The sequence below is a fragment of the Macaca nemestrina genome, chromosome 20 (assembly GCF_043159975.1).
Source record: "Macaca nemestrina isolate mMacNem1 chromosome 20, mMacNem.hap1, whole genome shotgun sequence".
Classification (NCBI taxonomy): Eukaryota; Metazoa; Chordata; class Mammalia; order Primates; family Cercopithecidae; genus Macaca; species Macaca nemestrina.
This window is the reverse complement of record NC_092144.1, coordinates 62,238,790-62,265,432: the sequence shown is the minus strand read 5'-3', so window position 1 is coordinate 62,265,432 and position 26,643 is coordinate 62,238,790. Positions and strand designations below refer to the sequence as shown.

General features: G+C 44.8%; 1 protein-coding gene across 3 annotated transcripts; it reads right to left on the bottom strand.

Annotated features, from left to right (window-relative positions):
- Positions 1–2,632: 2,632 nt before the first annotated feature.
- Positions 2,633–26,157, bottom strand: LOC105497069 (zinc finger protein 766). 3 transcript variants are annotated; one of them, XM_011767775.2, is made up of 5 exons: positions 26,064–26,156; positions 17,263–17,344; positions 12,555–12,681; positions 11,373–11,501; positions 2,633–5,008 (listed from the first exon to the last, which is right to left on the bottom strand). In XM_011767775.2, exons 2-5 carry the CDS (start codon positions 17,323–17,325, stop codon positions 3,876–3,878), a joined length of 1,452 nt encoding a protein of 483 aa, XP_011766077.1. In that variant the 5' UTR covers positions 17,326–17,344; positions 26,064–26,156; the 3' UTR covers positions 2,633–3,875. The 3 variants fall into 3 exon arrangements, with proteins under 3 accessions (XP_011766077.1, XP_070942229.1, XP_011766078.1); XM_071086128.1 differs by lacking the exon at positions 26,064–26,156 and adding an exon at positions 19,826–20,136; XM_011767776.2 differs by lacking the exon at positions 11,373–11,501 and having other exon boundaries at positions 26,064–26,157.
- Positions 26,158–26,643: the final 486 nt, after the last annotated feature.

Below are 26,643 nucleotides of genomic sequence, written 5' to 3'. Positions count from 1 at the left end.
AAAATTAGCCAGGTGTGGTGATGTTGCACATCTGTAATCCCAGCTCTTCGGGAGGCTGAGGCAGGAGAATCACTTGAGCCCGGGAGGTGGAGGCTGCAGTGAGCCAAGATCACGCCACTGCACTCCAGCCTGGGTGACAGAGCAAGACTCTGTCTCAAAGAAAAAAATACAAGCATAGCATCTGGATGCAATGTATAGAAAAAGAAAAAAGTAAAAAAAAAAAAAATGTGTGTGTATATATATATATATACACATAAAGACAAAATATAATTTTATTAGAGTTGAAAATGAACCATAGAATATATTGCTTAATGCTATAATGGGAAAATGACATTTCCATAGTTTTTAGAAAAATGCCCTTCTAGTAATATATTTATAATAAATATATTTTAATAAATCATATTATATAATACATTATATTATAAACCCTTCCACACAATAATTTTCATTGTCTACTGTAAAAAGTAACTTAGGCAATTTTACTACAAAATATTTCACAAGCATTTTCAACAATCATATTGTGCAATGAGACTTGCATCTGTAGCTATAAAAGGAACATAAGATATTATCATGAAGAAAATTTGGGGTCTTTCCTAACCAAGATGGCAGGAGTTCCAGAGGAAACATTCAGTGTTGTACTAGACTTGACTGCATTTTGTGATGTCTGAACACTAACGCCTTTGACACCTCTGCACTCCCTCTTCCTATTCTGCCCATCTGGCCAACTGAAAAATCCTCAGTGCCCACTCCTTTGGCACCAGCTGGAAGTTCAAACCACAAGTGGGCACCCCTGCCCCAGCCATATCCCTTAACAATCATCTTACCCCAAGCCAGTCACCTGTGCCGATTCCCTAAAGTCATTTTTGAACCAGCTGGGGAAGTCTACCCTGCTCTCCCCAGAAAGCCTCATTATGGGTAAACATTTTCAGATCACGTTACTGAATGGCATCATCATTCTCAAAATCCGAACCAAACTTCAGGTGGATGTCAAAGCAGTTCCAGAAGAGTGATCAAAAGTTCAAATAACCAAAAATATTATGAGGGCGAAAATATGAAGTTTCTAGTTAATCTACCAAAGGAAAACAAAATTCCCATTCTGTATGTTCATCCTTAAGAGAACATTTCTGAACATTAATATTTTCAAATTATGTCACTGAGCACTACAAGGTCAATAGCAATATTGTTACAATATTTTCATCCTGAAGTCCACACTTTGTCCTATTTTCCACATTACTGTATCTGTGTTTTTGCTTCCTGAAAATGAAGGTGCTTGCCACAGGTCTTATTTAGCACACAAGAAAAAGGCACATAGAAACATAATACAGTGCATGTTCATCAACAATGATGAACACAGAGGGTGTTGATGAAGTTGATGATGAAGTTGCGCTGTTATGTGATTTTTCACTTTATCCACATAAGCATCTTACGGCAGAGTAGAGAGGTAAGCCAAGTGCGGTGGCTCACACCTATAATTCCAGCACTTTGAGAGGCCGAGGTGAGCAGATCACCTGAGGTCAGGAGTTTGAGACCAGCCTCATCAACATGGAGAAACCCTCTCTCTACTAAAAATACAAAATTAGCCAGGCATGGTAGCATATGACTGTAATCCCAGCTACTCGAGAGGCTGACACAGGAGAATCGCTTGAACCTGGAAGGCGGAAGTTGCGGTGAGCCAATATCACACCATTGAACTCCAGCCTGGACAACAAGAGCGAAACTCCATCACAAAACAAACGAAACAAAAAACAAAAACAAAGAGTACAGAGAATAACTTCAGTACTAAGTATTACCCAAAATCATACTTACCTAAGTGTATATACCCAAAAGTGTATGTCATTTCATTTCACACACAAAATTGTTGTGGATGCTTCAACCTTAAAAATCCTGGTCAGGTATGGTGGCTCACGCCTATCATCTTAGCACTTTAGGAACCCAAGGCGGCCAGATCACCTGAGGTCAGGAGTTCGAGACCAGCCTGGCCAACATGGTGAAACCCCATCTCTACTAAAAATACAAAAAATGTGCCAGGTGTGGTGGTGTATGCCTGTAATCCCAGCTACTTGGGAGGCATAGACAGGAGAATCGCTTGAACCCAGGAGGCAGAGGTTGCAGTGAGCCAAGATCGTGCCACTGCACTCCAGCCTGAGCAACAGAGCAAAACTTCATCTCAGAAAAAAAAAAAAAAAAAAAGGAATACTATGCAGCCATAAAAAGGATGAGTTCACGTCCTTTGCAGGGACATAGATGAAGCTGGAAACCATCATTCTCAGCAAACTATCACAGTGACAGAAAACCAAACACGCCATGTTCTCACTCATAGGTGGCAACTAAACAATGAGAACACCTGGACACAGGGCGGGAAAGATCACACACCGGGGCCTGTCGGGAGGTGGCGGGCTTGGGGAGGGATAGCATTAGGAGAAATACCTAATGTAAATGACAAGTTGACAGGTGTGGCAAACCAACATGGCACATGTATACCTAGGTAATAAACCTGCATGTTGTGCACATGTACCCTAGAATTTTAAGTATAATAAAAAAAATAATAAAATGCTAATGGTGCCTCATTATTGTCTGCTATAAAGTATCCTCCTGAGATAAACAATATGGTAGAAAGAAGGTGAATCATTCACACTTTGGAAAATTTCAACTTTATTGTTCCAAACATGAGAACTATGGACATTCTAAATCAAACAGAAGCAAATTATGCCAGCAGTTAAACATGAATCCTACTCAAGAACATGTTCCATTGGTAGTTTTGATTAAACTCTCTACTCTGATGTAACTGTTCTCTCTTCCATTTCAAAAATAAGAGTACTTTTTAATCAGTCTTTGCTAAACAGGAGCTATTGCTATTCAATGGAGAAGGTGGCCACCATTTCCCCTGCATTGTCTCTACTACGTAATCAGTCCCTAATGACTTGACTCTCTTCCCATAAAAATCCCTGTGTCCTAAAGTCATGGCATGCTGTATTTCATGGTCACTTGTAGAGCACAGCAGCACTGTGCCCATCAGGAAAATAGTGTGCTAACTGCAATAAACATGATGACTACCATCACGGTTTTGTTCTTCTCTGTCCATCTCCATGGCCTCTAAATCAGACAATCTTTAATCTGAAAAGGAAGAGTCCTTATTCTTCCAGGAAATTGGATAGAAACGCTCCTCAGCTAATGAAGTCAGCCCTGTCATCTGACTGATTCTTTCCCAGAGACCACAGTGAAAGGCCTGTAGGGAAGGCACATGAAGAGATTTCAAAGTTCAGGTTGAAGTCATAAAAACTAGCCTTTTTTTTTGCTTTCTTTTGAGACAGGGACTCGTTCTGTCACCCAAGCTGGAGTACAAATTGCAAGATCAGAGCTCACTGCTCAAACTCTCAAACTCCTGGGCTTGAGCAATCCTCTTGCTTCGGCCACTTGAGTAGCTGGAACTACAGACACATGCCAAGGGCTTGGGTTTTTTATTTTGTAGAGATAGGCCTTGCTACGTAGCCCATGATGATCTTGATCTCATGGCATCAAGTGACCCTCCTGTCTTGGTTTTCTATTGTGCTGAGATTATAGGCATGAACCACTGCACCTGGCCTTTCAAATCCAAATAATTACATTTTTAATAACCCGAATATAACAGACCATTTCCACGTGTCCTTGCACCCTTTATACACATCATATCATCAGGTTCAACAGATTTTGACTTGTTAGCCTTGGCACACACCATCCATTTGTGTGGTTTCACCAAAGACGAATGTTTTGATGTCTACTGATTTGGTAGGTGTCGATATAGCCTGTGCCATAGATAGTATATTTAAATGATTTCTTTCTAGTATGGACTCTTGGATGTTGATTAATGCTAGAACTCATGATAGAGTTTGCCAAACTCAGTTTGTAAGGACTCTCTCATGAATGCTTCTCTGATGCTGTACAAGCCATGAGCTGTGCCTAAAGACCTTACCGCACACACGGCATTTGTAAGGTTTCTCTCCAGTATGGATTCTCTGATGATTTGCAAGGTGTGAATTCTGAGTGAAGACTTTGCCACACTCATTACATTTGTAAGGTTTCTCTCCAGTGTGAATTTTCTGATGTCGTGCAAGGTGTGAAACTTGAGTGAAGACTTTGCCACATTCATGACATTTGTAAGGTTTCTCTCCATTATGATTTCTCTGATGAACTGTTAGGGAGAACTTGTGCCTAAAAGCCTTGTCACATTCTTTACATTTGTAAGGTTTCTCTCCAGTGTGGATTAACAGATGGGTGGTGAGGCTTGAATGTCCACTAAATTCTTTGCCACATTTATTACATTTGTAAAGTTTCTCTCCTGTATGAATTCTCCAATGTTGTGCTAGGTATGAACTGCTACTATAAACCTTGCCACATTCGTTACATTTATGAGGTTTCTCTCCAGTATGAATTTTCTGATGTCGTACAAGGTATGTAATACGACTGAAGACCTTGCCACACTCATTACATTTGTAAGGACTCTCTCCAGTATGCAGTTTCTCATGTCGTGCAAGGTATGCAATTCGATTGAAGAGCTTGCCACATTCTTTACATTTGTAAGGTTTCTCTCCCGGACGAATTTTCCAGTGTTCTGCAAGGCCTGACTTGTACCTGAAGGCTTTACCACATTGATGACATCTGTTAGGTTTATCTGCAGTGTGGATTACTTGATGATTAGGAAGGCTTGAAGACACTCTGAAGACCTTGCCCTGCTCATTACATTCGTAAGGTTTTCTCCTAATGTGTGCTTTCTGTTCTTGTGACAGCAATGGAAAATCAACAAAATCACTCCTGTGTTTATAAAAAATGTGGGTTTTGACCCCAGAATAAAATATTTGAAGTGGTGAAACTGAAGAACTGTGGCTGATGAACTTTTCAACTTGATTACATTCATAAATCTTCCCTTCACCTTGAAATATCTCCAGTTCTGGCAGAGGTAACTGAAAGGTTAATCCAAGTTGATTTGTAATAGGCTTGTTTCCTGCTTTGCTTCTCATTGCACAGCACCTCCCTAGGAAAGCAAGTAAAGAGTGTAATTGGAACCCATGGTTCTGGTATGTTTAGACCCTGACGGAGGGACTGGAATCTGCCTCATCTGACTTAGACACTAGAAGAAATACCAGCATACTTCGTATTATCACACTGGCAGTGGAGAAAACCCAAAAGGTGGGGTGATGCACTGAGCAGTGGGGAATCTGCAGGAGTCAGCTGAGTTTGAGAGGGATTATGAGCAGAAAAATACAACAGAAATTGAAAGCTTCTAAGGAAAAGCAGGATGAGCCTCTCAGGGAAAATAAGACACTTAAGAGCAGCTGCATAGGCCAGGTGCGGTGGCTGTAATCCCAGCACTTTGGAAGGGCGAGGCGGGTGGATCACTTGAGGTCAGGAGTTCGAGACCAGCCTGGCCAACATGGTGAAACCCCATCTCCACCTAAAAATACAAAAATTAGCCAAGTATGGTGGCATGTGCCTGTAATCCCAGCTACTCAGGAAGCTGAGGCAGGAGAACTGCTCGAACCTGGGAGGCAGAGGTTGCGGTGAGTTGAGACTATGCCACTGTACTCCAGCCTGAGTGATAGAATGAGACTACGTTTCCAAAAAATAAAAATAAAAGCCGGGTGCGGTGGCTCACGCCTGTAATCCCAGCACTTTGGGAGGCCAAGGCAGGTGGATCATGAGGTCAGGAATTCAAGACCAGCCTGACCAACATGGTGAAACCCTGACTCTACTAAAAATACAAAAAAAAAAAAAAAAAAAAAATTAGCCGGGTGTGATGACGGTGTGTGTGCCTGTAATCCTAGCTACTCAGCAGGCTGAGGCAGGAGAAGAATCACTTGAACCCGGGAGGCGGAGGTTGCAGTGAGCCAAGATCATGCCACTGCACACTGCACTCCACCTTGGGCGACAGAGTGAGACTCCATCTCAAAATAAATAAATAAAAGTAAATAAATAAATAAAAATAAAAGGAAAATTAGAAAATATCTTGATATAAAAGAAAATATAAATATAACACAGCAGAACTCATGAAATGCAACAAAAATAGTGCTGGAAGGGATATTGTAATGATGTATATGCATACATGAAAAATAAAGAAATGGCTGGGTGGCTCACACCTGTAATCTCAGCACTTTGGGAGGCTGAGGTGGGAGGATCTCTTGAAGCCAGGAGTTACAGACCAGCCTAGGCAACAAAGTAAGATCCCCTATCTCTAAACAAAATAAATAAAATAAAATACATTCCTGTTTTAATTAGTGAGGCACAGTGTCGTGTGCTTGTAGTCCCAACTACTCAGGAGGCTAAAGTGAGATCATCACTGGATCCCAGGATCTATAATCATGCCGCTGCACTCAAGCCTAAGTGACACAGTGAGACCCTATCTCTTAAAAAATAAATAACTAAACTAGAATAAAATAACATATAAAAAAACCTAACTTTATACCTCAAAAAGAAAAACATGAACATGGCTGGGCGCAGCGGCTTACGTCTATAATCCCAGCACTTTGGGAGGCCGAGGCAGGCGGACTGCCTGAACTCAGGATTTCAAGACTAGCCTGAGCAACACGATGTAGCCTCATCTCTACTAAAATTCAAAAAATTAGCCGGGCATGGTGGCGTGCGCCCATAGTCCCAGCTACTTGGGAGGTTGAGGCAGGAGAATTGCTTGAACCTGAGAGGCAGAGGTTGCAGTAAGCTGAGATCGTGGGCCGGGCGCGGTGGCTCAAGCCTGTAATCCCAGCACTTTGGGAGGCCGAGACGGGCGGATCACGAGGTCAGGAGATCAAGACCATCCTGGCTAACACGGTGAAACCCCGTCTCTACTAAAAAATACAAAAAACTAGCCGGGCGAGGTGGCGGGCGCCTGTAGTCCCAACTACTCGGGAGGCTGAGGCAGGAGAATGGCGTGAACCCGGGAGGCGGAGCTTGCAGTGAGCCGAGATCCGGCCACTGCACTCCAGCCTGGGCGACAGAGCAAGACTCCGTCTCAAAAAAAAAAAAAAAAAAAAAAAAAAAAAGCTGAGATCGTACCACTGCACTCCAGCCTGGGTGACAGAGCAGGACTCCGTCTAAAAAAAAATGAAAAAGAAAAAAATGAACACAAAGATAGCAGAAAGAAAAAATAAAGGTTATAAAACAAAGAAAACAGCAGAGAAGCACTAGAGAAAGTCAGGAAAGTGAGTTCACACTTTGAATAAGACTGACAAATCCTTACCTAGATAAACTAGAAAAAAGAAACATGAAGCATACGACCGAAAAAACTACAATGAGAAAGGTAAAAGAGGACATTACAAACAAGTCTATACAAATAAAAATGGAAGTTAAATGAGACTCAACAATTACATAACAAAAAATATGATAACCAAGAAAAAAATGGATACATTTGTAGATAGACACCACTTACCAAGACTTAACGATGAAGAAGTAGAAAATCTAAACACACCAGTAACAAATAAGAAGACCGAATCAGTTATCAAATACCTACCAACTAAAACAGCAATGGACCAGATGACTTCAGTGTAAAATTCTATCAAATATTGAAAAAGATTTAACACTAATCCTCCTCAAAACATGCCATAAGCTTGATGAGGAGAACCACTTCTACACTCATTCAGTGAGGCCGGTGTTACCTTGAAAGCAGAGGCAAAGGCCCTAAAGAAAACCGCAGGGCAGGCTGGGCACGGTGGCTCACACCTGTAATCCCAGCACTTAGGGGGGCTGAGGCAGGCAGATCACCTGAAGTCAGGAGTTCGAGACCAGCTTGGCCAACATAGTGAAACCGTCTCTATTGAAAATATAAAAGTTACCCGGGTATAGTGAGAGGTACCTGTAGTCTCAGCTACTTGGGAGGTTGAGAGAGGAGAATCACTTGAGCCCAGGAGGTGGAGGCTGCAGTGGGCCGAGATCACACCACTGCACTCCAGCTTGGGCCACAGAGTGAGACTCCATCTTAAAACAAAACAAAACAAAACTGCAGAGCAATATTACTGATTAATCTAATGCAAAAATCCTCAACCAAATGGTAGCAAAATAAATTTAGCAGCGTAGTAAAATGGATCACACCTCATGACCAAGCAAAATTTATTTCAGGAATACAAGAAGGATGCAACTTTGGAACATCAGTCCATGTAAAACCCCACAATAACAGAATAAAGAAAAAGAAATCCATGCAATAATCTCAGCTGATGCAGAAAAACATTTGAAAAACCTCAGCAATCATTATGATAAAAACACTCGCCAGGCATGGCGGCTCATGCCTATGATCCAAATACTTTGGAAGGCCAAGATGGGGGGATCACTTGAGATCAGGAATTCCAGACCGGCCTGGCTAACATAGCGAAACTCCACCTCTACAAAAAATACAAAAATCAGCCAAGCGTGTGGCCTTGGTCACAGCTATTCAGGCGGTTGAGGTGGGAGGACCATTTGAGCCTGGGAGGTAGAGGTTGCAGTGAGCCGAGATCGAGATCATGACAGCAAGAGACACCCCCTCAAAAGAAAAGGAAAACAACACTCAACACACTAGGAATACAAGGAACCTGCTTAATAGAGGCCATATATAAAAAGCCGAAAGGTAACATACTCAATATTGAAAGAATGAAGGCTTTTCCTTTATAATTAGGGGGGAAAAAAAAAGTCCGCTTGGATTCTTTCTTTTTTTTTTTTTTTTAATTGAGGGCTTCCGGGATCCAGGTCTTTCTTGACTTTCTGGTCTTACGTCATCTAAGTGCAGTGGTACCCACTTGTGCTTATTAGCTCTCTTTCACTGATTACTGACTGGGCGCACAGCCATTATTTCTATTCAGAATACCTCCCTAGGTATCCAGGGAGGACACGTTCCAGGCTCCTCTGTGTGGTGTTATGATACACACATACATTGGTTTTTGTCCGCAGTTCCTGGCTCATAACTCCCATAGCCCTTGCTGCAGTCTTTGGTTATGTTGGCTTAGGCCTTCTGTGCAGGCCTTAAGAAAAATAACCTCTCCAACCTTCTCCTCCTCTCCTTTCACCTGCTCTAAGGCAGGATTCTATAACTTCCCCCCCACCTTTCTGATTGCTGGTCTTACGACCTCCCCAGAGAGGGTCCTGCTGTATACGCTGGGGGAAGGAATGCTGATGTCACAAAGCTTCCATCAAAACCCAAGAGGATTAGGTTCCAAGAGCTTCGGGATGTCGGAACACATGGCGGTTTCCTAGAGAGTGGCACGCCCAGGGAGGGCATGGAAGTTCCACAGTTCTTCCCCCATACCTGTCCCATATGTCCCTTCATTTGTATCATTTGCAATATCCTTCATAATAAACTGGTAAACGTCAGTGTTTCTGTGAGCTGCTCCAATAAATTAATTGGGCCCAAAGAGGGGATCGTGGAAACCTCAACTGGAAGCCAGTTGGTCAGAAGTTCTGGGGACCCAGACTTGCAACTAGTGGGAAGTGGGGCAAGTCTTGGAGACTGAGCCCTAAGCCTGTGGGACCTGGCCCTATCTCCAGGTAGTGTTGGAAGTGAGTTGGAGGACACCCAGTTGCTGTCTGCTGCTTGGTATATGGGGAAAAATCCCCACACCTTTGGTCAGAGAAGTCTTCTTCTGTGTTGGTAATTGCGGTGGTGTGAGAGCAGAGGAAAAACATGGTTTGCGAGTTTTGTGCTAAAAAACCCTAAGATACCGAATGTGTGATGCTCAAGTCCCTTACTATTGGCCTTCATATCCATGGTTTCTGTATCTGCAGATATAGAAAGCCCAGAAAGACCAGGCCATGGTTAGAAGCATGGAATTGTCAGCACCAACCACCATCCTCCAGGAAGGGCACAGGGGCTGGAGACTGAGTTAATATCAATCATGTCTATGTAATGAAGCCTCCATAAAAATTCCTGAGAGCTTTCAAATGCTGAACACATGCGGTGGGACTGGAGGATGGCACAGCCAGTGAATCTCCCCACGTGCCTACCCTGTGAATCTCCTCATCTGGCTGTCCATCTGTATCCTTGGAAACATCCTTCATCATGAAGCAATGAACATAACGAAGTGTTTCACTGAGTTTTGTGAGCCACCCTAGCAAAGTAACCAAACAGAAGAAGGGGGTCAAGGGAACCCTGACTTGCGGCTGGTCAGGTGGAAAGGTGACTACCCACTACTGGCAACTGGTGGCTTAGGTGGGGGACAGGCTTGGGAACTCAACCCTTACCCTGTGGGATGCGACTCTAACTCAGGTAGACAGTGTCACGAATGAATTGCAGGAAACCCCAAAACTGGTTTTTGGTGGGGAGAAATCTCCACACATTTTGGTGACCAGAAATGAAGCATTCTGTGCCAAGCAGCATGTGAGAGTAGGAAAATCACTGACTTTTTCCCACCTCAAACAGACCAGAACAGGCAAAGTGGGCTTGAAACAGCTCTATGCAGTTTCCAGGCCCCAGAAGCAAAAGACAACAACCGATGTTTTCCCTTCTCCCCATCAGGTCTTCCCAATACAGGAAATGGGCGGATCATGAATAAGTCAAGGAGGCAGGTCTATGCAGACCTCAGCTCTGATGTTTAAGGACAGAGAACTGAGCAACAGATAAAATCCCATACAGAAAGAGACCACAGGGGAAAGAAACTCCTTTGAAATGGCACTTCCCTTTGCCCCGCAGAATCAAGGAACTAAAGAGTTGACACAAGCCACATGACAGGATATTGTCCATCATGATAAAAGGCTTTGATTTTGCTTCTGTTTGGGCTGCAGTAACACTGGAGGGCAAAAACATAAAACTATTACACATTTAAATGAAAGGGTGGGCTGGGCGCAGTGGCTGACGCCATAATCCCAGCACTTTGGGATGCCGAGGTGGGCAGCTCACGAGGTAAAGAGACTGAGACCATCCTGGCTAACAAGGTGAAATCCCGTCTCTACTAAAAATACAAAAATTAGCTGGGCATGCTACTCGGGAGGCTGAGGCAGGGGAATCACTTGAATCCAGGAGGCAGAGGTTGCAGTGAGCTGAGATCGCACCACTGCACTCCAGCCTGGAGACAGAGCGAGACTCTCTTTCTGAATAAATAAATAAGCAAATAAATAAATAAAGGACATGGTGACAGGTGCGGGTAAAGAAAGATTTCTCTTAAGAACTCACAGGATTTCAACTCCTATTTCTCCACATAGTTCTCCCACTTACAGAGAGTTTCCCAAACACTATTTAATAGTGTGGCTCTGGTAGGCATGGGGCACGTGCCTATAATCACATCACTTTGGGAGGCCAAAGCAGGAGGACTGCTGAAGCCCAGGAGTTCAAGGCTGCAGTGAGCTGTGATGGCCACTGAACTCCAGCGTGGGGGACAGAGACTGTGTCAAAAAAAAAAAAAAAAAAAAAGTGTGGCTTCCACTCTGTCCATCTGAGCTCTTACCTGTGTTGATATCTTTGATACCTTCCCACCTAACGGGATTTTTTGCTACTTTCATTTCATTCTCCACAGTCCAGGGCTCTGTCCTTTGCTTCATCATGGAGATAATACTCAGATCAGGAAGACATATCCCTGTTTATAAAAGAAAGAATCAAGATGTGCTGTGATGTCTCCAAAATCCAAGCCCTCTGTTTAGGCAGGAGAGACGGTATTAAAAATTAATCCTTTTACGCCAGTTAGAACGGCGATCATTAAAAAGTCAGGAAACAACAGATGCTGGAGACAATGTGGAGAAACAGGAACGCTTTTACACTGTTGGTGGGAGTGTAAATTAGTTCGACCATTGTGGAAGACAATGTGGCAATTCCTCAAGGATCTAGAACCAGAAATACCATTTGACCCAGCAACCCCATTACTGGGTATATACTCAAAGGATTATAAGTCATTCTACTATAAATTAAAAAACAAAAAAAACTGATCAAGATTTCAAGAAAAACGTTTCACAAATTCACCCACAGAGTGTCTCCTTCTGAATGCTTAGGGAACCCTGTAATAATTGGATATCGAACTCTCTTCCAAGAACTACAGAATCAAAATCACAGGGGTAGAAAACAGGGAACTGGATATTTTAAAAGTTTGTCATAAGGTTTTACACACACGTAAGCCCAGGTACCAACCCAAAGGTGCATCATGAAGGAGACAGAAGATCTGAAGAAAGGGGGCATTTCAAGTCCAGAAAGTATACGGGAGCTTTTCATTTCTGAGTCAACAGGCTTTCTTTTTTTTTTGAGACAGAATCTTGCTCTGTTGCCCAGGCTGGAATGCAGTGGCATGATCTCAGCTCCCTGCAACCTCTGCCTCCTGGGTTCAAGCAGTTCTCTTGTCTCAGCCTCCCGTGTAGCTGAGATTACAGGCATATGCCGCCATGCCTGGCTAATTTTTGTATTTTTAGTAGAGATGGGGTTTCATCATGTTGGTCAGATTGGTCTCGAACTCCTGACCTCAAGCAATCCACCCACCTCGGCCTCCCAAAGTGCTGGGATTAGAGGCATGAGCCACTGCGCCCAGCCAAGTCAACAGGGTTTCAATCTCAGTCAAGCAATGCAGGGGCTCCCAATAGGCACACAAGGGAAAATGCAGAGATACTAAGGGCAGACTCCAACTTCTGAGGGGCATTATCCTTACCTAGGGAGACCAGGTTCCTGTAGTTCTCCAACATCACATCCCTGTATAAAGCCTTCTGCACAGGGTCCAGGCATTTCCACTCCTCCTGAGAGAATTCTATGGCCACGTCCCTGAATGTCAAGTGTCCCTAAAATGAAAGATGCATTTGACCAACAGGGTATGGAGAGAGTAATTATGTTCACACAAAACGAGAAGAAGGTTGTAAGGATTGACTCAACTGAAGTGCTGACGTGAACATTCTGACATATCCACATTAAGGTATTTTTGAGCTAGTTATGTGTCTGTGATTGAGTTTTATTTTACTTTTCCACAAAAAGTTATGATAGTCTTTAAAGCAGTGTAGATTTTCCATTCAGTATCTACCTGAGCTAGAATACAAGTGTCTCTGAAGACACCAACTACTTGTATTCTAGCTCAGGTAGATGATGCGTATCAGTTGGTGTGTTGAACATAATACCTAACACTTCTATAGAGATAACTGTGGGTTAATTTTGTGTCTGGGCATTAGAATCAAACCTAAAGAATCAAACTGTTAAGTAACAGATCAGCATCAAAAGTAAACTGACAATTACCTGAGTAAAGTTAAGTTCATGAACAAAAACCTAAATCTGCATAAAAGGTCATTATATATGCATATACACGTATCCTCCTCGTAATACATTACTATTCTTACTGTCATTAACTCATTAATGTGATAGTGTAGAACACATTTTTTTTTTGACAGAGTCTCCAGTCTGTCACCCAGGCTGGAGTGCAGTGGCGCGATCTCCGCTCACTGCAACCTCTGCCTTCCAGATTCAAGTAATTCTCCTGCCTCAGCCTCCCGAGCAGCTAGGATTATAGGCATGCGCCATCATACCTGGCTAATTTTTATATTTTTAGTAGAGACAGGGTTTCACCAAACCCTGGTTGGCCAGGCTGGTCTTGAACTCCTGACCTCATGTGAGCCACCCTTCTCGGCCTCCCAAAACACTGGGATTACAGGCATGAGCCCCGTGCCCGGACCAATAGTGTAGAACACTTATAAGGTCATGGAAAGTATTTCAGATGTAATTTCAACTGTTCAAAAATATAAATTTTTTGTTTTTGACATGGAGTTTTGCTCTCGCTGCCCAGGCTCAAGTGCAATGGTGTGATCTCAGTTCACCACAACCTCTGCCTCCCAGGTTCAAGGGATTCTCCTGCCTAGCCTCCCGAGTAGCTAGGATTACAGGTATGTGCCACCACACCCAGCTAATCTTGTATTTTTAGTAGAGACAGCGTTTCTCCATTGGTCAGGTTGGTCTCAAACTCCCGACCTCAGGTGATATGCCCGCCTCGGCCTCCCAAAGTGCTGGGATTACAGGCGTGAGCCAACACACATGGCCAAAAGTATTGGCTAACGCCTGTAATCCCACCACTTTGGGACGCCAAGGCGGGCAGATCACAGGGTCAGGAGATCAAGACCATCCTGGCCAACACGGTGAAACCCCATCTCTATTAAAAATATAATAATTAGCTGGGTGTGGCGGCGCACGCCTGTAGTCCCAGCTACTCGGGAGGCTGAGGCAGGAGAATCACTTGAACCCGGGAGGCGGAGGCTGCAGTGAACCGTGATCACGCCACTGCACTCCAGTCTGGGCGACAGAGCGAGACTCTGTTTCAAAAAAATAAAAAATAAAATTAAAATTAAAATTAAAAAATTCATATAAAAATGATGTTGTACCTTAACTATAGGCTTGCTTATCCATGCACTCATGCAAACACATCACAGGTACACACTTACACACACTTAGCTTATAAAGTAATAAACATATGCACTTTACATATAAATTAAATAAAGAGTTGTCTCTCAATGACTATTTTTTAGATGACATTTGTCATCTTTTTAAAAAACAAATCTTACAGACCAGGTCTTGCTATGTTGTTCAGGTTGGGGTGCAGTGAGTAATCACAGCACAGTACAGCTTTGAACTCCTGATCTCAAATGATCCTACCTCCTCAGCCTCCCAAGAAACTGAGACTAATGGTGCACATACGGCCCGGCAGTCATTATTATTTTTGCTAATGTGTATTTCAGCATGTTTGCAACAATAAAAATGTATAAATAGTACTCAGTTTAGTTTACAAACATTACTGTATATTAAGCTATTAAAAAAAAAAAGTAGACTGGCTGGGCACAGTGGCTCACGCCTATAATCCCAACACTTTGGGAGGCTGAGGCGGGCAGATCACCTGAGGTCAGGAGTTTGAGACCAGCCTGGCCAATATGCTGAAACTCCGTCTCTACTAAAAATGCAAAAATTAGCTAGGCCTGATGGCAGGCGCCTGTAATCCCAGCTACTCGCAAGGCTGAGGTAGGAGAATTGTTTGAACCCAGGAGATGGAGGTTGCACTGAGCCGAGATCACATCACTGCACTCCAGCCTAGACAAAAGAGTGAGACTCCGTCTCAAAAAAAAAAAAAAAAAAAAAAAAAAAAAGGAGATCATGAAAAAAACATAGAAACTTGAACTCCAGTCACAAATGCCTATTTTCAAAAATATAAATATAATCTGTTTTAAAATTTATGTGAGGTCTCACTATATTGCCCAGGGTGGTCTCAAACTTAAGAGATCCTCCCATCTCAGCCTCCCAAGAAGGTCAAGAAGCTCAAATTACAGGCTTATACTACTACACTAACCCACTGCTTTGTCCATTAAAATTTAGATTATTCTCTACAGTGAGAATTACAAACCACCGCTCAAATTGAAATCAGAGAAGACACAAACGGAAAAATATCCCATGCTCATGGATAAGAAGAATCAATATAATTAAAATGATCATACTGCCCAAAGAATTTACAGATTGAATGCTAATCCTAACGATGTTCTTTGCAGAACTAGAAAAAACTATTTTAAAATTCATATGCAACCAAAAAAGAGCCTGAATAGCCAAGGCAATCCTAAGCAAAAAGAACAAAGCTGGAGGCATCAAGTTATCCAACTTCAAACTATACCACAAGGCTACAGTAACCAAAACAATATGGTACCGGTACAAAAACAGGCACAAAGACCAATGGAACAGAATAGTCAGCTCAGAAATAAGGCCGCACATCTATGACCAACTGATCTTTGACAAAGCTGACAAAAACAAGCAATGGGGAAAAGACTCCCTATTTCATAAACAGTGCTGGATAACCGGCTAGCCACATGCAGAAGACTGAAGCTGGACACCTTCCTTACACGATATACAAAAATCAACTCAAGATGGATTAAAGACTTCAATGTAAAACCCAAAACTATAAAAACCTTGGAAGACAACTCAGATAATACCATCCTGGACACAGGAATGGGCAAAGATTTCACGACAAAGACACCAAAAGCAATCGTAACAAAAACAACAATTGACAAGCAGTATCCAATTAAGAGCTTCTGCACAGCAAAACAAACTATCAACAGAGTGAGCAGACAACCTACAGAATGGGAGAAAATTTTTGCAAACTATGCATCTAACAAAGGTCTACTATCCAGCATCTACAAGGAACTTAAACAAATTTACAAGAGAAAAACAACCCCATTAAAAAAGTGGGCAAAGGGCCAGGTGCAGTGACTCATGCTTATAATCCCAGCACTTTGGGACACCGAGGCAGGTGGATCACCTGAGGTCAGAAGTTGCGAGACCAGCCCGGCCACCACGGTGAAACCCCGTCTCTACTAAAAATACAAAAATTAGCTGAGTGTGCTGGCAGGAGCCTGTAATCCCAGCTACTAGGGAGGCTGAGACAGGAGAATCGCTTGAACTCAGGAGACAGAAGTTGCAGTGAGCTGAGATCGCACCATTGCACTCCCTCCTGGGCGACAAGAGCGAAAGTCCTTCTCAAACAAACGAAAAAAGTGGGCAAGGGACATGAACAGACACCTATCAAATGAAGACATACATGTAGCCAACAAGCATATGGAAAAAAAGCTCATTATCACTGATCATTAGAGAAATGCAAATCAAAACCACAACGAGATACCATCTCATTAGTCAGAATGGCTATTACTAAAAGTCAAAAAAGGCCAGGCGTGATCATGCCTGTAATTCCAGCACTTTGGGAGGCTGAGGTGGGTGGAGATGGCGAAACCACATCTCTACCAAAAATTCAAAAAATTGCCGGGCATAGTGGTACGCATTTGTGGTCCCAGCTACTCAAGAGGCTGAGGTGGGAGGATCGCTTGAGCCTGGGAGGTAGAGGTTGCAGTGAGCCGAGATTGCACCACTATACGCCAGCTTGGACGACAGAGCGAGATTCTTGTCTTAAAAAAAAAAAAAAAAAAAAGGCACAAAATCTTCCTAATTTTTTATTGCACAAGTTACCAGGTACTTGTGCACATTAATACGTGACTTCTGTGGGCAGCTCCTCTAATCCTGGTCCACAGAGAGCTGACAGTGCATCCAGATGTGACCCCTGAACAATCCCTGCTGCCCAACAGCACTGACACCACGGGGCCCTCACCCCGTCCCCATCCATGCCTGGTGTGAGCCCTTCCCAGGCCCATGCCCAGGGTCGCCTCTTCCCAAGTTCATGTCACTGGGTCACGAGGGATGGAATCTAAGTGAGATGAGAGGGACTGAGGGAAGGCATGGGTGAGTGTGAGCAAACCTGTCAGGCAGGACGCTTCAGACTCAGAAGACTCTCAACTCCAGTACTCTGCATTTCAGGAAGAAATAAGAAACAGAACAATCAACTGAGAATATCACTTTACCTGAGTAAGTGGCATCCCTGACTCCTTTGCTTTCCTCTTCTGCGCTTCTCCTTCACATAACATGACTCTTTAGAAGTCAGTCCTGAATGTCAAAAACATGCTGTTTAGGGTTTAGAATGAACATACTTTCTTCCTGTGCCACAACCACACACATAGGGGAGACCTCACCCTGTGGAAATACAGTCCTCTGCTGCCCACTGCAACAGAGTTGATGCTGGGACAACAAACTCCTACAGGAAGAACAAGTGAGTTTTTGGCCCCTTTCTTCAGAACCCGCTCCCCTCCTGGAGAAGCCCGAGCACACACTGCAGCAGTGGGGAGCTGGGCTGGACTCAGATTCCCTTTAGGGCACAGACCTGGCTCTGACCAAACCCCATGCAGAGCACAGTACCCCTCACCTCTTTGTGAATCAGAGGCTGAGCTCAGCCTTCTGAAATGAGGACACGGCTTCGGTGCTCAATGCTGGATACAGAATACAGTAAAATCCCTTTATCCAAGGGGATATGTTGCAAAACCCTGAATGAATGGAAGTTGGAACAGTACTAAACCCTATCTACTCCATGTAAAGGATGCACGTGACAGATGCTCACTGGCATATCCAAACTGCCAACATCAATGCTCATGTGCTTGGGGGCCATGTTAAATAAAATAAGGATTACTTAAACAAAACCACTCAGATACCAAAGATTGGATCTGATCAAAAAGACTGCTATTAAAAACAAAACAAAACAAAACAAAAAAGAAGACTATCAACGGATTGATGGGCAGACAGAGTATACAGTGCATGGGGTCTGTATCCAAGGATTCAACCAATTATAGACTTAAATAATTAAAAAAAAAGGAAGCAACATACCAATATAAAACAGCAATAAAAAAATATATAAAATAAAAATAATACAAGAAAACCAGCCAGAATAACAAGTATTTACATAGCACTTATATTTAATTAGGTATTACAAGTAATCAGATGGTTTACTGTGGGGAAAAGAAAGTGAAATTAGACTGTTACTGTGTCTATGTAGAAAGAAGTAGACATAAGAGACTCGATTTTGTTCTGTACTAAAAAAATTTTTCTGCCTTGAGATGCTGTTAATCTGTAACCCTAGCCCTGACCCTGTGCTTGCAGAGACATGTGCTGTGTTCACTCAAGTCTTAATGGATTTAGGGCTATGCAGGATGTGCTTTGTTGAACAATTGCTTGAAGGCAGTATGCTTGGTAAAAGTCATCGCCATTCTCTAATCTCAAGTACCCAGGGACACAAACACTGCTCTGCCTAGGAAAGCCAGGTATTGTCCAAGGTTTCTCCCCATGTGATAGTCTGAAATGTGGCCTCGTGGGAAGGGAAAGACCTGACCGCCCCCAAGCCTGACACCCGTAAAGGGTCTGTGCTGAGGAGGATGAGTGAAAGAGGAAGGCCTCTTTGCAGTTGAGATAAGAGGAAGGCATCTGTCTCCTGCTCATCCCTGGGCAATGGAATGTCTCAGTGTATGTTCTATTTACTGAGATAGGAGAAAACCACCTTAGGGCTGGAGGTGAGACTTGCTGGTGGCAATACTGCTCTTTAATGCACCGAGATGTTTATGTATGTGCACATCAAAGCACAGCACCTTTTTCTTAAGATTGTTTATGACACAGAGACATTTGTTCACATGTTCTCCTGCTGACCCTCTCCCCACTATTACCCTATTGTCCTGTCACATCTCCCTCTCCAAGATGGTGGAGATAATGATCAATAAATACTGAGGGAACTCAGAGACCAGTGCCCGTGCGGGTCCTCCGTATGCTGAGCGCCGGTCCCCTGGGCCCACTTTTCTTTCTCTATACTTTGTGTCTCTTTCTTTTCTCAAGTCTCTCCTTCCACCTGATGAGAAACGCCCACAGGTGTGGAGAGGCTGGCCCCCTTGGGTTTACAGTATATGGGGGGATGGGGAGGATGTGCATAGGTTATATGCAAATACAGTCACACATTGCTTAATAACAGGGACATGTTCTGAGAAACACATTTTCAGACCATTTCATTACAGAGTGAACTTACACAAACCAAGATAGCATAGCCTACTACACATCTGGTATATATAACATAGCTTACTGCTAAAAACCTGTAGGGCATGCTATGTCCTGAATACTACAGTCAACTGTAACAATGCTAAGTACTCGTAAGTCAAAACATATCTAAATATAGAAAAGGTACAGTAAGGCCAGGCACGGTGGCTCACGCCTGTAATCTCAACACTTTGGGAGACCAAGGCAGGTGGATCATCTGAGGTAGGGAGTTTGAGACCAGCCTGGCCAACATGGGGAAACCCCGTTTCTACCAAAAACACAAAAATTAGCCGGGCATGATGATGGGTGCCTGTAATCCCAGTTACTCGGGAGGCTGAGGCAGGAGAATCACTTGAACCCAGGAGGCAGAGGTTGCAGTGAGCTAAGATTACACCACTGCACTCCAGCCTGGGTGACAGAGTGAGACTCTGTCTCCAAAAAGAAAAATAAAAGAAAAAAAATACGGTAGTCATTTGGTATAAGAGTTTAAAAAATGGTACACTTGTCTAAGGCACTTACCATGAATGGAGCTTGCAGGACTGGAAATTGCTCTGGGTGAGTCAGTGAGTGATGAATGAATGCGAAGGCCTAGGTCATGACTATACACTTCTACAGGCCTTATAAACACTGCACATACACTGCACATTTAGGCTACGCTAACTTCACCAAAAAATACTTTTCTCTTCAGTAATAAACTAAGCTTATTTATTGCAACTGTTGTACCGTACAAACTTTTAAATTTAACTTTTTGACCCTTTTCCAACAACAGCTTAAAACACAAACATGTTGTACAGCTATACAAAAATATTTTATCTTTTTACCTTAATTCTCTAAACTTTTTCTTGTTTTCAATATTTTTTTTTTTTTTGAGACGGAGTCTCGCTCTGTCGCCCAGGCTGGAGTGCAGTGGCCGGATCTCAGCTCACTGCAAGCTCCGCCTCCCGGGTTTACGCCATTCTCCTGCCTCAGCCTCCCGAATAGCTGGGACTACAGGCGCCCGCCACCTCGCCCGGCTAGTTTTTTGTATTTTTTTAGTAGAGACGGGGTTTCACTGTGTTAGCCAGGATGGTCTTGATCTCCTGACCTCGTGATCCGCCCGTCTCGGCCTCCCAAAGTGCTGGGATTACAGGCGTGAGCCACCGCGCCCAGCCTTGTTTTCAATTTTTTAACCTTTTTAAACATTTTTGTCAACAACTAAGACACAAACACACACATCAGCCTACGCCTGCACAGGGTCAGGACCATCAGTGTCACTGTCTTCCAGTGCCACATCTTGTCCCACCAGAAAGTCCTCCTGTGGTAACAATGGTTTCTCCCAGACGCCTCCTGAAAGACCTGCCTGAAGTTCTCCTTTCAGAATAGTCCGCGGTAGTTTGCTTGCTTTGTTTCTTTTGTCTTCCTAAATGTTCTTATGAGCAGATAATGCATCATGGACGTTCCTTTCTATTAATGAAATCTTTAGGTGTTGGTGCCTATGTTTTCAAACCTTTTAAGGAGCTTGTCAAGGTCTGCAAAAGCTTCTGCTATATATTTAACTGTGAATTGCCTTGAGAGTTCTTTCTTTTTCTTCAGTTTCCTATTGGCTCATTCTCTTTTTTTTTTTTTTTTTTTGAGATGGAGTCTCACTCTGTCGCTTGGGCTGGAGTGCAGTGGCGCGACCTTGGCTCACTGCAACCTCCGCCTCCTGGGTTCAAGTGATTCTCCTACCTCAGCTTCCCGAGTAGCTGGGATCACAGGCATGTGCCACCACTCCTGACACCACTGACCTCAAGTGATCCACCTGCCTCGGCCTCCCAAAGTACAGGGATTACAGATGTGTGCCACTACGCCCAGCCAGTTCCCTATTCTCTTGCCTCTTCTTCAGCTATGCATTCCTGTATCGGTTCCAATGACTCCTCATTAACCCATTCCTCATGAACCACCTCTAAGAGATTCTCAATGTTATCCTCCTCCACATCCAGTTAAAGCTGTCTGGTAACGCACTAGGTTTGTTTCCCCTAGCATCACCACCAACACTGCACTATGATGTCATGACTGCTCTGAGGTAGCCAGGCAACAGGAATTTTTCAGCTCCAGCGTAATCTTATGGACCACCATCATAGGCGTGGTCTGTTGTTGACCGAAATGTCCTTATGTGGCCGTATTATGCAATTTTATATAAGGGTCTTGCAGATCATCTGATTTGGGTAATCTTGGGGGGGATCTTGGAAGCAAATCCTATGTGATACCGAGGGATGACTGTACAGGAGGACATACTGGACAAAGAGATGATTCAAGTCCTGGACAAAACAGAGTGGGACAGTGAGAGACTGCATCATCCTACTAAGAAGAGTGAGAAATTTAACACTTATGAATTCTTCATTTCTGGAACTTTCCATATAATATCCTTGGACTACTAAAACTGTGGTTGACCATGAGTAACTGGAACCTCAGAAAGTACACTGGAAGATAAGGAGCAACTACCGTAGAATCAACTTCAAATATTAATGCTGAGCCCAACCTGAGTATGTGAATGGGAATCTCAGGTAAGAGACTGGAGGCACAAGACGTGTATCTGCACTCCAATGTGAAGCCAGGGGTGAGCTCCACTCAGACAGCGGAAATCCAGCACACCCCCACCTTCTGGCTCTGCTCTATCCTTGGGTCTTGTTACCAGGATTTAGGTAGTGGAGCAGAAAGAAATATCCAGAGCAGGCAATGTGGACCACAGTGGGGGTGAGGGTGTAGCTGGAGTGTTAAACGTGGGGTGGAGAGGAACACAGAAGCCTCCATGAAGGAGGTAATATCAGAACAAAGACTTGGGGAAGAAAAGGTGTTTGTACCTGCAGCTGACAGGCTAGAGATGTCCAGGCAGAGGGACAGCCCAGGTGGAAGCCCTGAGTCAGGAGCAACCCTGGCTCCAGGAAAGAGGCCTGTGTGGCTGCAGCAGAGGGAACGAGGGGGACACAGGCAGGTGAGCTCAGAGAGGTCCTGGGGCACAGATCACACAGGGACAAGGCCGCAAACATTTTCTCCCATACCTCAAAGGAATTTCGGAAACAACAAATTTCCTCACCTGTTTTAGTAAATATGTAATTATTTATGTTAAATTAATGTACTTACAGGCTGGGCGTGGTGCCTCACGCCTGTAATCCCAGCACTTTGGGAGGCCAAGGCGGGCGGATCACAAAGTCAAGAGATCAAGACCATCCTGGCCAGCATGGTGAAACCTTGTCTCTACTAAAAATACAATTAGCCAGGCGTCGTGGTGCATGCCTGTAGTCCCAGCTACTCGGGAGGCTGAGACAGGAGAATTGCTTGAACCTGGGAGGCGGAGGTTACGCTGAGCCAAGATCGTGCCACTGCACTCCAGCTTGACGACAGAGCAAGACTCCATCTCAAAAAAAAAAAAAAAAAATCTAATGTACTTACAATGTAATATCTTACATATTTTGACTATATGACAAGAAGTTCAGCTAAGCCCCAGGAAGTACAGGGTCACCCTCATCTGAGATGTGCAGGACTGCAAGGGAATGCATTTGGGGGAGCTCAGAAAGTGGCACATACGAGGTGGAGATGCCTGTTAGGCAGAAGTGAGGGGACAACTGAACACAGGTTTCTAGACCTCAGGCCAGAGGTCTGCAGGGGACATGGAGACAGGTAGATGGGGTTCAAAGCCATGAGATGAGATGATAAGGAACAGTAGTGTGTGTGGACAGAGATGAGAAGAGTTTTGAGATCTAAGCCTATTCAACATAGGGAAACCCAGTTTGTACTAAAAAATTTAAAAATTACTCGGGTGTGGTGGTGTGCACCTAGAGTCCCAGCTACTTGGGAGGCTGGGGCAGGAGGACCTCCTGAGGCTAGGAGTTCGAGGCTGCAGGAAGCTATGATTGCACGATGGCACTCCAGTCTGGGTGACAGGGTGAGACTGTCTTAAAAACAAAAACAAAAATGAAAAAGACCTAAATCACGGAACACTCCCACATTCAGAGAAGACAGCTTCAGGAGACACCAGCAGAGGAAACTGGTAAGACAAAAATCTGAAACAAAGTAATCAAATAAATTTAGAGCTAAGAAAAAAGAACAGGGAATGATCAGCTGTGCAACATGTTGCTAACTCAAAAAGATGAGGATAAGAAATTCAAAATTGGACTTCGAAACACAGAGGTCACTGGTGCAGTCTGGAAAAAAAAGGATCAAAGGAATGGTGGAGGTGAAAGTTTAATTGGAAGGGGGTAAATCAAGAACTTGAGGCAAGACTGGAGACAGAGTATATAAACAAGATTTTAGTGTACTGTGTTCTCAAATGGAGCATTGAAGCGGGGTGCTAACTACAGGGAGAAATGTAATTAGTAGAATATTTTTTGTTTTAATCATGGAGGAGTAGCAAGAAATAAAGATTTCATTCTGTGCCTTTTTTTTTTTTTTTTTTAGACACCGTCTCACTCTTGCCACCCAGGCTGGAGTGCAGTGGTGCAATGTCGGCTCATTGCAACCTCCACCTCTAGGGTTCAAGTGATTCTCCTATCTCAGCCTCCCGAGTAGCGGGAATACAGGTGCGCGTCACCACGCCCAGCTAATTTTTGTATTTTTAGTAGAGGTGGGCTTTCACCGTGTTGGCCAGGCTGGTCTGGAAGTCCTAGTCATAAGTGATCTGCCCACCTTGGCCTCCTAAAGTGCTGAGATTACAGGCATGAGCTACTGCACCCAGCCAGCGTGTCTGTGTGTGTTTTAATGGACAATACCTCCACGTGGGTACACTAACCAAAGTAATCCCTTGAAGTAAATATTGGTGATGCCACAGAGAAAGGATGCCACACTGTCCTGAGATTGTGAGTAGGGCTGGCACATGGTGCACAATTGCAGGGTCAGCAACAGCCAGGGGGAGGGACAGACCATTCCCAGTTACTACAGAGTAGAGATCGCAGGCCCTGAGACAGGTGGGTGGGCCGGTTGGAGATCTCTTCCCTTTACTGTTTGAGGTGGAAATGTACACGTGTTTTTTCCCCTGCTGAACAGTTCTCTGGCACACTCCCAGCTGGATGACCTACAATTTAACTCAATTTGGATAGTATCTACCTGGAGATAGAATCAGATCCCAGTTAAGGACTCAGTCCCACATGACTGCCCCTCACTTCAGATACGGATAAAATTAACGGTTTCCAAAACCCACTCCACTGTTTTGATTTGTTAGGACGGCTCTTCCATCTATATCCTTTGTCATAACCTTCATAACCAATAGTAAACCTAAGTAAAATTTTCTCTGAGTTCTGGGAACCATTCTACCAAATTAATGTGAGGAGGCCAGGCAAGGTGGCTCAAACCTGTAATCCCAGCACTTTGGGAGGCCGAGGTGGGCAGATCACCTGACGTCTCAAGAGCTCAGGACCAGTCAGGCCAACATGGTGAAACCCTGTCTCTATTAAAACTACAAAATTAGCCAGGTGTGGTGGCGGGCACCTGTAATCCCAGCTACTCGGGAGGCTGAGGCAGGAGAATCGCTTGAACTCAGTAGGCTAAGGTTGCAGTGAGCCCAGATTTTGAGCCCCTCTCCTCTCCCAGTTTCTCCCCTTCTTCCCTCTATTCCTTCTTTTCCACCTGATCTGCTCCATCTTGCAATTTCTTTCCTTTTGTTGCTCTTTCTCTCCAATCTTTTGATTTTCTCCAATCTCCATATATTTCTGCCTCTTTCTTCTCCCATCTGTGCTCCTCCTGTTAAATTCCCTCTTCTCTGTTATGCCCCCTTCTCCCCACTGTCTGGCAACCCCAGATCCCTGGGGTGGTTCTCCCTCTGCTCTCCTTGTCACCGGCTGCCACCTCTTGCTGTCCCTGCACCACGCTGCTCAGTCTGCCCTGGCTCCAAATCCCTCCTTCTCTCCCCAACTTTGTCTGAAGAGCCTCCCGCTTTGCTGCCCCTCTCCCTACCTTGCAGTCCTTCATCTGTCTAGAAATACAACTTTTCTCTACATTTCTCCAGTTGCTTTTCTCTCCCTGCTACTTCCTGGGGTGCTTCTTTCACTTTGCCAATCTCTCACCGTCCCTCTACGTTGCCGTCTTGATATGGATCTCCTTCATTATTTTCTCTCTAAATTTTTCTGTTTCCTCTACCTTGCTCTCCATCTCTTTCACTACACATTCACAGGGAGGGGACTGGAATAAAATGCCCACCTCCTCAAGAGCACAGTTTCCAACGGGAGGAATTTGGGACAGAAGAACACTGAGTGCCCTATGATAGGTCCCGGCCACCTCCCCCAACACAGGGTCAGGAGAAGCCGTGACTGCGAAGAGGCCTGGGGACAGAAGGGTCCAGCCCAAGGAGGTCTAGGGCGGCAGGCAGATCAGGGGTGGGGTCTGCAGAATCTCCAGGACAAGCAGAGGACGCGGCCCCTCCCGATTTGCGGCTGTGGCGCTGCGCCCCCAGGGGCCGACAAGGGCGAGGCTCGGGACCCGGAGGGCGTGGATCGGGCTCGCAGGTGGGGACTTTACGTGGCGCGGGGCTGGCGGAGGGGTCACTGAAGGGTTTTAAGCAGGAAAACGACGCGAAAGCAGCTGCCTACGCGGCCCTCCGGCAGAACGACCGGGGACAGAACCAACCCTAGGGCGATTTTAACACACAGGGAAGCGAACCCCGGTATTCTGACGGGACGCGTGAATTTACTCGGGGTGGAGGGAGCGGTGCGGAGATTTCAAGGTCTGTACCGCCCCCCACATCCCGGGTACAGAAGCGTGAGGGCACCGCTAAACGAACACTTAATCTAAACAAAGGAAAACTCACGCGCCGCAGTTGCGCCATCTCTCCACGCCATCCACTTCCGGGTCTGCAGGCGACTGCGCGCGGACCCAGAGGCCAGGCCTGGGCGGGGCCAGCGAGGTGGTGGGCGGGGCCTGAATGCTTATGGGCAGGGCCTGCGCTTCCCTCCTCCTATCTCTGGGCGTGTCTCGCTTTTCCGGAGTTTGCAAGCAACACTTCCCAGTCAGGCTGGAGCCGCTCCACGGTTTGTGACCTGGGATCTCACTAGGAGGGTCAACGTCTGCTGTTTGGATCCAGGAAAGTTCCCACAATTAAAATTAAGGAATTCAGGCCTGGCGCGGTGGCTCACGCTTGTAATCCCAGCACTTTGGGAGCCCGAGGCGGGCGGATCACGAGGTCAGGAGATCCAGATCATCCTGGCTAACACGGTGAAACCCCGTCTCTACTAAAAATACAAAAAATTAGCCAGGCATGGTGGCGGGCGCCTGTAATCCCAGCTACTCGGGAGGCTGAGGCAGGAGAATGGTGTGAACCCGGGAGGCAGAGCTTGCAGTGAGCCGAGATCGTGCCACTGCACTCCAGCCTGGGCGACAGAGCAAGACTC

Excerpts from the sequence above, each read along its gene's own strand:
- LOC105497069 (XM_011767775.2), bottom strand. The coding sequence starts at position 17,325 with ATGTTATGTGAAGGAGAAGCGCAGAAGAGGAAAGCAAAGGAGTCAGGG. Across the intron at positions 11,502-12,554 it reads CAGGAACCTGGTCTCCCTAG|GGATATGTCTTCCTGATCTG; the intron begins GTAAGGATAATG and ends TTTTATAAACAG. Across the intron at positions 5,009-11,372 it reads TATCAAAGATATCAACACAG|GGAGGTGCTGTGCAATGAGA; the intron begins GTAAGAGCTCAG and ends TTGCTTTCCTAG.